We start from the raw sequence: 12,185 nt of genomic DNA on the forward strand, positions 1-12,185 counted from the left end.
AAAGATTTTTTAAATTTTTTTTTCACAAAGAATCGACCACCCCTTAAAGATAGAGTACATGGTCCGAGTACATACCATTTGCAGCTATCCAAAAAGTAGCTGACGGAATTATTGTTGGAAATCATACTTGGCTTAAAGATAATAATGGTACTATACTCCCTGTGCAATTGTTATTTCTGGCATGCTGTCATTTTGAAGAAAACAATAAAAGATGGTCATTTCCAAAGATGTGTCTAAAGACACATTTTTGGAAATTTCTGTAAGTAATTTGTCTTTAATTCGGGAAAGCCATGAACGAGTGCCCGCAAGCGTTAACACGACACGCCGCGCGCGGTTGCTGTAGCTCGTCAGTTCAGTGCGTGACATAGCGTAGCTGCGATCGGCTGAATGAGAACGTGTCCCGGATGCTGATTTCGGGCACAATTCATAACATGACTCTGCAACTTTTCAATTGAAATCAAGATCCCAGAATACTTTTTTTCTCCGAATATACTTGGAGTAAATTTTCCTTCAGTTTAAATGTAAGGGGAAAACAAAATAACTTTTCTGGTCAAAATTTGGTGGCAAGTTAATCGTTAAATGAAATTTAATTGATCTCGATACAAATCCACACTTTCTCAAAATAGACAGTAGAATAATACTCTGCTCTACTGGTGACAAGTGCCTGATATAGAAAAACCATCAAAATTTAATTATGACACGAAAATATGTGGTGTTAAACATTTTATGTGATTATTTACTCGATTTTTCAAATTTAGAAGCCCAAAATCACTAAATTACAAATTTGCACTAACATCAAAAATTGTGAAGACCACACAACATAGAGAAACACTTTAATATTATCTATTGGATATACTTAAAAGTGATACCAAATTATTCTAGAATAGTGCTGAAACAACATTTAATCAAATAATGAACATTATCTTTATAATTTTGAGAAATTATTTTTTAAACAAATTTCAAACAAGATTCCCCATGCTACTCAAACCGCTGTCAATCTCAAACATTTAGTGCCCAAAATATATTAAATTAAGTGCACACAAAAATACCGAACATTTCAATATCAGTGCATTCATAAATACTTTTAGCGTTTTTAAATATTTTTTTCCGCAATTGAATTGCATTTTTACTTTCTATATTAAAATGTTGATTTGATCTATAAATATAAAAGCTGACAAATTGATCATTATTTTGATTATTATTATTATTATTCATTGAATTATTCGTATTAAAATCTTGACTGGCCAGTTTTTGTACATCAACATTATCAAAAATCGGTAAGAAAATCTATCGTCACCTATATCCCATAACCACCATTACAACTATTAAGGCCATTTTATACTTCACGCCAACTCAAAGGCGAATTTGCATGCATTGAATTGAAATGTGTTCAACTTTTGCAAATCTGCAGAGGAAAATTTGCCTTAAACAGTTTCTGATGTATGAATCTACCCTATCAGTGCACTACTTTTGGGTATGGTGTCGCATGAAACATCATATTTACGGTACTATATTATTTTTTATATTTTGGGAAATTTCAGTGTAGTATTAAGGTTTGTTACAAAACCCATCACAGTCAATTCACATTTATTTATTTAATTTATATTCATTTTTTTTTCATAAATTTAAATTTTGCATTAATTCATTCTCATTTACTGGATTGTGCCTCTCTTGTGACCACAAATGCCTTTGGGTTAAAACAACTTTGTTAGTCTTCAATCCATTCATTTGGAGACAAAAAGATTCCTATTTGGTCGTGAATAAATTCCAAGTTGGGTCCTGAGGTCTAGTTACCGGACTTCTTGGAATCAGTCATCGAGGGGCCTATCCAGCAGACTGGGATCCCCATGGAAGGACTCCTCCACGACAACGGGACATGGTAAGATTTTAAACATCACTGTCTGACCTGAAATGAAATAAAAAAACATAAGTTTTTCCCACAGAAATAAATAATTGAAAATGTCTCGAGAAATTGGATAAGGGTATAAAGAGAATCATAACATGGCACACTTCGGCAGTTCCCCCGACTTTCCTTGTGCAGTGTTGCCAAACCTCTTTGTTGACAAGCTTGAACTTCATTCCGTTAAATACTGGTACTATGATAATAATGCTTGCTGCTGACTCCTAAACAAACTTTAGTGTCCCGAAATTCAAAAACGGTTGCGTCCAGAAATTTGGTGGGAAAAAATCTGGCCCACGTGTTCCTTAACGTGGTGCACTCAAAACAATTTTTTTTTAAACTCCCACGTGAACATTTCAGAATTTCTTCAAAGTTGACAAATTATGATAAGTCATTATTCAACTTCATGTTAAAACGTTTTTTCCCCCTTATTTTTGGGCGCATTTTTAAAGGGTTCACTGTGCACTTTAAGATAAAAATAAGAAAATCGTACAAAAGTAATGTTTCTCTCTTAACTTTGTACTGGGAAGGTAAACTCAAGGTTTATGAAAAGAAATTATTTGATCTTCATGAAAGTTCACTTCCTGTGAAATTTGAGCCGAACCTTTTGCTCTAGTACTCTAGCAAAGTACTAGAGGCAAAACAAGTGCGCCACCTTAATGGCCGCACCACGCTAGGAGACATCAACAATCAAGAGATTCCTCTGAAGGCCTTAAACGATTCTTCTTTAAAGTGCCACACATGCACAGAGACAATATGACCTTTTCTCCTATACTTGGAACAGAATGTCATCCAAACTTTTCAGTTCCTTTTTTCCCCGACGATCTTCAGGTGTATGATACTTGACCCTTCTATTTGAGACATCTTTACCGTGCAAAATCACTGTGCATTTCTATTAATAACTTCACACACCTTTTTGCATTGATAAACAATTTGTAAAAACAGCAAATCTTACCAATGACTTTTTCTGCCAGTATTCGCGAGTAAACGTCGTCGGTGGTGACCGGATCGATACCGATTGCGAAGAAGAGGTTCTCGTAGCTCGACGCACCAATCAGTTCAAAGACCTCAACGGATACGACGCCATAACTTGCTAGGGTGACGACAGGACTGAAACCGACAAAGCCTGAATGACACAAGGGGGGGAAATATGTACAGTTAGAAAGATTTTGGACGTGCATGTAATACACCATTCAATAAGGAGCAGTGTTATTGAGACAACCACAAGTCAGACCACAAGTCTGATCACAAGACAGAAGATGCTGAACAATGACAAGAGGAATATATTTGTCAAAGATGACTTTGGATTTAATTTGTTATGACTTGATAGTAACTCTCGGGCAGCAACTCGTCGGTCGCACCACGAACCGGCGTATCTCAATTTTTTGCCAAATTGAGTTTTTGTCATTAACGTTATTATTTCATCAAAGTGCTCATTCTCAGAAAGTTTTATTCCAATCTGAGTTCTAATTAACTAAGAACGCTAATTAGACTGTGCGGCGTATCTCTAGAAAATGAAAAATGCTGCACCACGAAGTGGTGTATCCCGATACGCCGCTTTACACGTTAATTCCCATAGTGCTATGACGTCTCGATTTTTTGCCAAATTGAGTTTTTGTCATTAACGTTATTATTTCATCAAAGTGCTCATTCTCAGAAAGTTTTATTCCAATCTGAGTTCTAATTAACTAAGAACGCTAATTAGACTGTGCGGCGTATCTCTAGAAAATGAAAAATGCTGCACCACGAAGTGGTGTATCCCGATACGCCGCTTTACACGTTAATTCCCATAGTGCTATGACGTCACAAAGGAGCGTCGACATGAAAAATTGGAATTTAGCGTTTCACGAACCGACGTATCTCCGTATCTGGCACAAAGCCAGTATTACGCCTGTTGTATGACATACGATAAACATGATAAAAATCTGTTTCACGAAGTGACGAATAACTTTGGAACTGAATTTCTCAAAAACTAAGCAACTCAGATGCACACGGATTGCATACAATAAAGTTCAATCTATAATTTAATAACAAAAACGAAACAGCTTGAATTCTTACACAAGGAGTATATGGAATGAGCCTACAAAATTATGACCAACTTTAGATCGTTTTTTCTCGAAACACAAAAAAATGCGATACGTCAGTTCGTGGTGCAACCAACGAACTGTGCAACCACACACACAAGACGAAATTCCAAGACCTCAGAAGACTGTGAGTAGCGTTTTTTCATTTTTTAATGGCAGACTCATTGTCGGAGGATCAGGGGTTCGAATTCAGCTGCTGGCTGTATGGTTGTGTCCTTGGGCAAGCCACTTAACCCCAACTTGCCTCTCTCCACCCAGGAGTACAAATAGGTACCAGCATTCCCTGGGGAGTAACCTGTGATGCAGAGGCATCCCGTCAGCGAGAACAGAGATATTCTCAGTCGTTTCATGCTACTGAAACCGGAGATAAACGCCAGCCCCATTGGCTCATGACAGACTTTACTTTTACTTTAAGTAAAACAGACATGCACAGTTGTATAGCGTCAACATCCCCCCTTCCACACACACATAAATTTAAAGAACATCTGATTATGTATTATCAATACCTTCATATTTTAATATCTGCAGCTCTTCATACTCGCTGACAGCAGCCATGTAAAGATCAGGACCGATGTGAAACATCTTAACATCCACCGCTGCAGTGAAGTCAACCAGCTCATGCAGCTCAAACTCCCCCGACGTCCTTGACAAAAAATACACCTATACCACAAAAACCAAGAAGATTTTAAAGACAAAATAAAACCTGCATCAGACAAATTCGCAGATACATTTATATAACCAACAAACAGATCCTTGTCATTTGATTAGTGGAACTCACATCACGTGTCATTCTTTATTAATACTGCATTCACGCCGGGGCTCAAAAAGTACTATCCACGCATGGGGAATGGGAAATACTATTGAACAGTTAGGATCAGTCTTGTTCCATGACGCGGTATTTGTGTGCAAATGCATGCTGGTGAGCGCGTTCAGCGTTGCGCGTAGCGCGTATTGTTCCAAAGAGCCAGTGCTACAGCGTTGGATTCAAACACTTTCGTGAAGGGGTGGTTTGGAAGAGAGAAATACAGTTTTCACCTATTTTGTATTGAAATAAAAGTTTTAAATATATCAAATGACAACGATCTATATGTCAGTTATATAAAACAAATATTGAGTGGCTTTCAATTGTGAAATGGGAGGAATGATTATCGCTCGGTAAAATCTGGACTTTTCCAGTTCACTCGGCTTCACCTCGTGAAATGGAAAAGTCCAGATTTTACCTTGCGATAATATTCCTCCCATTCCACGCTGATCCACTCAATATTTGTATACTAGTTCTTCTCAGAAACGCACTTTCTGCTTTCGAGTTTACTTTGTGTACTGACAAGCTACAACCAACGTTGTACTCATCATCATGCAACACCTCATCAAAGAATTCAAGTTTTGGTTTACAATCATCCTCACTGCACAGGGGTCCATTCCGGGGTTCTGGCATACCGTATGCATCTCTGCTAACAATACGTAATTACTTTGATATTTTTGTTTGTCATTACATGCCTGAACCCCCATCGCGGCATGGATCTTAAATTCGTAAGGAAATTCGGGCGAGGTCCAATAGTTGACTAGTGATTGATTTGTGACGCAACTTTCGCCTGCGCACCTAGCAACCGTTCGAATGCCTCTAAGTCTATTAACTAAAAATCAACAGTCTACACTTGCCAACTTTACCAGCCGTCCACACTGGACATAATTTGATTAAGTTTACAACAGTCTCCATAAGGTTGACAACTTTGTTAGTTTTACCAAAAAAGTCTCATGGGAACACGGCTTAAGTCATCAATTTTAGTCATAAAGCCAGCAGGATACCAACCAGCCACACAATTACAAAATAGCTCACCACAACTGCGAAAACTGAACCCTCACCTCAATTGGCACATCCCATGAAATCTTGTTGTTATCGAACAGCTCTGCATGGTTGGCAAACGCCAATCCAGCTTCATGGCGGAACATGAACCCGTCCACAGCAGTCGCGTAGCTGGTGGATACGTACTGATGAAAATCAAACTGGCCACTCTGCAGGGTTAAAGAAAATAAAAGGGGACAAAGTCACTGAGCTGCTAGCAAGAACACGTTACCAGTCAAAATGTCTTGTTGAATACATTAAGTCGGCCTCAGGTCGACCCACGATTTGCTTGCGCCACGACTGAACCGTCGGCATCAAGCACACAAATTATGCTAAGGTCACAAAACTGAGAAATCCTATGATTGTCGCGGAACACGTCGCAGAAGTTGACATTTTTCTACTCTTGCGACTGTTGATTTTGTTTTTAGCGCCAACTGATGCCGATCTTTTAATATCGTCGCAGTTACACTCAGGTCGCACAAAATCAACGACTAAGTTGTTCCCAAGGGTCGTAGCTCAGGCACAGCTTGATCTTGAAAAGTCAGCCGCCGACTGATCTGTGTCGTCGCAAGGTCGACCTGAGGCTGGCTCTACATAAGACTGGTTCCAAAAAGACTTGTGCTTAGAATTTTGTTTATTCATATCCGGAACAAGTTGCGGACAAGTTGCGGACATAGTATCAGGTTTAAGTTGCAGGAATCTGAACAACTTCCCCGCAACATGTGCAAAGCTTCTTTTGGACAAAGTGAATGATTCTACCCGAAACTTGTCTGGACCTTGTCCTAGATATGAATTGAGAAGGGCCCTTAGAAGCAATTCCAGCATTAGGTTGTGTTTGTGACAGAGCTTTTAAGAGCTCAGTGAATAAACTTGACAATGTTTTTTTTTCGAATCTCATACATCCATCATCTAGTAATGGTCAAGGAGATTACAGACTAGGAGTTTTTGATTATTTCTCTGAGTCATTCATTAGATATCATGGTTAATTGGCCCTGTCACCGACATGACACCACCTTTCATAACGCTGGAATTGGCCTCAGCAAGAAATATTATTAATTTCTTGCAATATTAAAAGCAACATTTTCTGTTTAAGCAGCATCATGAAATTGGGACCAATATGTAGATAATCTCTGATGCTTAGTTCAACAGGTCAGTACACTACACTTTGGTTCGGAAGAGTTCCTGGGGATTCTACATTTGTATTGTCTTGACTAAAATACACTTCTTCAAACACCTGATTCAGGGGTGGGATTGGGGGAAAATAAAAAAAAAAAAATAATAATCGACAGAGGGTTGGAGAGTTGCCAAGGGCCTAAACTTTTCTGGGGAAAACGCCTTTACTGTAAAACCTAATAGGATTTCCACATTTCAAAAGGGATTCTTCAAAAATCTTAAAATCCTGAAAAATTCTGAAAAATCCTGACAAAAAATCCCGAAATCAGGGAAAATCTTGACAAATCTCACCCCCGATGATTTATTGCAAGTCTGATGCTCTGGTGATGCTCTGGAATGGTGTGGTGACTTTGTGCCATTCTCGCATTTCCCGATTCACGTGATATATGTTATCAACAGTATAAAGAACACAATTTGTTACATTATCAATGTGATCCTGTTGTGTGAGATCAACTGTCCAATCAACTAACCTGGTTGTTGAATATGTAAATGGGGCTCTGCGTCGGGCTGACAGCTGCGAACACAAGGAACGTTGTGTTGCCAGCTTGCAAGAACTCAACGGATGTCGCACCTGGATCACAAAATACAGAGCATCAATATCTCTTGCAAGCAGATGGCAAGAGCAAATCTTTAGAACTGTGCTGGAAAACTCTTGAAATTGATCACGAGAAATGAATCATCATCAAATGATAATGCTTCATCTTTGAGCAAACAGAAAAAAAAAATATGCATAATTTTTGGGGTCTTGTAACTAGATTCCATTGCTAACACATGTAAACAAAAAACTGTGCCCACGGGCACATAGTCTAAAACCACGGTCAATAATTGTTTCCTTCCGAATGATACCATTTCAGGCAGAATATTTTCACAGGGTTGATACCAGTCCTATCTTCAAGCATTTTCTCGTTAAATTGGTAGGTATTTTTTTGAGAAACTGCAAATGTTACTACGGAATGAATAAGTGACTCAGTATAATATTGATATACTTTACCTCCGATGCTGAAGTTCTGCGCTTCATAGAACAGCCCGTCAGCAGCCAGCAGGTAGAGATAGGACAGAGCACTGGTCTTGGTGTTGGCTACGGCCAGGTACAGGTCATCGTTGATGACCGTCGTGTCGATCTCTCGTGACTCCTCAGACACCAGGTCTTGGTACTCCAGAAATTGGCTGCCGTTGTAGTAATAGATGGTGTTGTTGACACTCGCATCTGAACAGGTCAAACAAATTTGAAAAATTAAAAAAAATTGCCCATTGAAAAAACTGGTATGAACCTGATTGGAATGGATATTCATAGACTTACAATTGGGCATTCAGAAAAAAAGGAGGATTTTTCAATCTCTGTGAGAATTTCTCCTACATATTTCAAATTGCAATGGTAGAAAGCCATGAAAGGCACAGTTGTGAAAAAAAAAAATCATTTCAGTTTACGGTGCGAATAATTAAGCAAATCACATCATTTGGGAATTGTTTGCATGACTTACAAAATTGTAGGAACAATTCAGGAAATCACTAGTCCGAGTATCACCCGTTTGTCCGAAGAGCCCTATCTCCGGTCCAACGTCTGATATATCTAAGAATGCAATTTTATGCAATGCCACGCGCCAGGCAATCGGGGTTGATTTTACTTCATTGTGACGTCATTTCATTCCCAAACCTGGACGAAGATTCGGATACAGTGTTTTTGAAATACAGCAACGGCCGGGCGCGCATAGATCTACAAAACTTAGACACGACCGTGATTGGCCGGCTCTATTATCGCTTGGCGTATCGCGTAACATATCGTTACAGAGTGCGTGACCACAGACTTTTGTGGTCAATTCACAGGGTAAAAAAAGAATAATAGATGCCGTGTCTTGGTTTTATTTATAGATATCCATGATGAAACCTGATATAGAAAGCGCCCGCTACATGATCAGAATGTCGAGGTTGAGACACAGTCTTTTCTACATAATAAATCAGCATGTTGATACAAAGTACAAAAGACAATTGGTCATGTGACTTCTTTCTGCTCTGTAAGAAAAATTGCCGATCGATATTTTCTGCTCTGAGTAACTGGGCCCAGGAGACACAAACATTGATGGGTATCTGTCCTTACCTCCATTGCAAGGGTTGGTGCCTTCGTTTGCCACAGCAAGGTAGACTGTTTCCCGTCTCTCGAAGGCATGCCAGTTGTATGCGCCGTTAGTTGCGAAGGAGGCTTGGCAAGCAAATGGAACACAACAAGATTTACAAATTTAACAAATGTAAAAAAAGAATATTGACTGAAATACGAAAATGCAACCGAAAGTGGGATTTGAACCAGCAACCTCTGAAACACCGTACCGGTGAGCTACCGATAGAGCTACTATGCCCTATGACAAGTTGAGAGACTGCAAACAACATAGGAGAATGAAGTTCAGTTTTCAAAAGTTGTCGGTTCAAACCCCACTCAGCTCAGTTCTCTCCCTTCACTCATAAAACTATCAAAATTTGAGGTTTGCAGTATTTGATCAAAACTCAACATAGTGACTTTTTTTTCAGAACTGTCGAACACTTATCTTATAAAAATAACTGCAACTCAAAAATGTGCAAGGAAGAAACTCTCTACTCCCAACTGTTTTTTCAAGTGGAGGGTTATGTCTTGGAATGAACACTTTTCAGGTGCTTTGAGGTTTATTCAATTATTTTCTGCTATTTCTTTTAACTTTCGGAATTAATTTTGAGATTAGAAAAGCTTTCTCCCACATGGAGGTTGAACCACGGATCCTCTAGACAAGGATAAACGACTTCCCCAAATTCATGGTTACAAGTATGATATGGCACTTGGGCATCGCGCATGCGCATATGCGAGACGTGCATGCAGGCACGACTGCACAGTGGAGTTTGTAGGGCACCAGCCAGCTGTCGGGTGCGCGTGTGCGCATTGTTCTACATATTCTATACGTTGTTCTATGCGCTGTTCTATGTGCAGATGCATGTTGTAGACAATCCGTTCCGTACATTTTGTACACAAGTTTAGATGAGTCGTTTATCCTTGTGTAGAGGATTCATGGTTGAACCACACACTAATACTGGAGCGCTATTACAAAAATGTCATGAGTACAAACCTTTCTGGACGAATTTGTCAGTGTCTGCATCCCAGGCATAGACGTAGCTATCCACACAGAGATGGTCGACAGTGTTGGAGTGGACGGCCAATGCTAGGTGGGTGACGTCGTCCAGCACAAACGACTCAAAACTCTGGATCTGAATCTCAACCTCCTGGATCTGGGAGACGTGAGCCAGCATTTCCACGGTGTCTGTAAACCAACAAGGTTGTCATGTTGCTTTGTGGGTTGTTATGTTAAACTAAACGTTGGTGGTTTTTGTGAGAAACACTACTGTACATTGTTGATGCTATTTTTATTTTTACTGTAAAATTAAATTACCATTATTTTCAATATTTTGATAAAAGAAGTTGTGCCAGTTGAAACGAAGACAAAACTATCAAAGAATGAATGTGGTAGAGCTAATACGCAAGTCAATCACAAGTCATTTATTATTATTATAAAATCAGCCATTCTCAAGTCAATTTGCATTTTATTCAACTGACCTTTATCACTATGCATTCCATGTTACTTGTGACTTGACTTGCGATAATAAAGAGGGAATTGACTTGTGATTCGCTTTTTGACTTGTGACTGACTTGTGACTGCCTTGTGACTGCCTTGTGACTGCCTTGTGACTGACTTGTGACTGCCTTTTGACTGACTTGTGACTGACTTGTGACTGACTTGTGGACCGACTTGTGACCGACTTGTGACCGACTTGTGACTGCCTTGTGACTGACTTGTGACTGCCTTGTGACTGCCTTGTGACTGACTTGTGACTGACTTGTGACCGACTTGTGACTGATTTGTGACTGATTTCTGATGGCCTTGTAACTGATTTTTGACTGACTTGTGACTGACATGTGACAGACTTGTGATGGTCGAGTGACTGACCTATGACTGACTTGCGACTGATCTATGACTGCCTTATGACTGACTCGATTTACAGCTCTGCCGATATCGTCACTTACGTGCATAAGCCCATTGCAACAGCTTAACGTCATGACACTGATCTGCAGAGATCAGCAGTAAGTTCTCTATGTCCACTCTGATCCACTTCAGCAAGTGTTCATGGAGATCCCACAGCGTCTGCAATGGGACACCGTCAAACAGGTCTCTGACGGTCACATTTCCCCTGAAGGTCACATGACCTAGGAAGGTCAGATCGCTGCGGACGTTTTCGTCGCCTGACAGGGTTGCTCGCTCTGTTACGAGGTGAGTCAGGTTTACACCATCAACATATCCTGATTGAATGGCGAAAGAAACAATAAATCTTGTGAACTGAAAACGACACCACCTCTTCCCTGCCCCTTCAAAAAAAAAAAGATTACAGGACTTGGCTGCTGTTTAAGACTCCTAAAGGATCGTTTTTTTATTTTTGAAATAACAAAATACACAATTTCTTCTTGCTACCTAAAAGGTTTAGAATTTGAGGCTAAACAGAGAGATGAAATGTGATGAGGGACAAAAATACCTTTACGTATGAAAATTAGCAAAAGGCCCTTTTGCACAGCCACATCCTTACTAGATACAATAAAATAAAATTTACTGCTGTTTTTGTAATTTTATGTATGAGAGTCGCCCATCACAAGGCCCTATTTAAGGGCCACATGAGGTGAGGGCTACACGAAGACGGGAGGGAATAGGAAGCAAAGAAAAAGGAAGAAAAAAAAAAGTAGACAGATAACTATTGAAATTACGTTGAAACTGGAACTCATTTGTAAATGTCAAGAGAATCACACGTAACTTTTAAAAGATAACTACCACATAGTGCTAATGTAAACTGTCATTTGCACCATGCAAATTTCTAATCTAAATTTCATTACCTACTCTCAAACACTATAGGCCATCAGCCTGGGGTTTGGTCAGTATCAAATCAGGGCATAAATGGTTATAGTGCGCATGCGCAAGGTAAACCGCCCCTAGAGTGGTAACAAGCATTTTGATGGACAATTTGAAAAAAAGAGTGATAACACCCAAAAAGCTGCCACCGCTGCAATGCTATTACATATTTTCCAACTCTAGAGGTGTATACCTTGCCAAAAATCGCTATGACGATTATTCCCCTCATTTGATACCGGTGGCCAAAATTTTGGACCGAGGCTGATGGCTTACTA

The 12,185-nt window shown here is 39.5% G+C and overlaps 1 protein-coding gene across 2 annotated transcripts in view; it reads right to left on the reverse strand.

The window, feature by feature from the left end:
- Positions 1-556: 556 nt before the first annotated feature.
- LOC119737791 overlaps positions 557-12,185 on the reverse strand; it is a 48,427-nt gene continuing 36,798 nt past the window's right edge. For both annotated transcript variants that reach the window (XM_038212403.1, XM_038212404.1), the window contains exons 36-44: positions 11,040-11,312; positions 10,087-10,278; positions 9,096-9,197; positions 7,992-8,207; positions 7,471-7,571; positions 5,848-5,997; positions 4,491-4,644; positions 2,856-3,026; positions 557-1,906 (exon numbers count right to left, since the gene is read on the reverse strand). In XM_038212403.1, the coding sequence (XP_038068331.1) occupies positions 1,809-1,906; positions 2,856-3,026; positions 4,491-4,644; positions 5,848-5,997; positions 7,471-7,571; positions 7,992-8,207; positions 9,096-9,197; positions 10,087-10,278; positions 11,040-11,312 (1,457 nt within the window). In that variant the 3' untranslated portion in view covers positions 557-1,808. The remainder of the gene's footprint in view (positions 1,907-2,855; positions 3,027-4,490; positions 4,645-5,847; positions 5,998-7,470; positions 7,572-7,991; positions 8,208-9,095; positions 9,198-10,086; positions 10,279-11,039; positions 11,313-12,185) is intronic.

Source organism: Patiria miniata, unplaced genomic scaffold, assembly GCF_015706575.1.
Source record: "Patiria miniata isolate m_02_andy unplaced genomic scaffold, ASM1570657v1 HiC_scaffold_3, whole genome shotgun sequence".
Lineage (NCBI taxonomy): Eukaryota > Metazoa > Echinodermata > Asteroidea > Valvatida > Asterinidae > Patiria > Patiria miniata.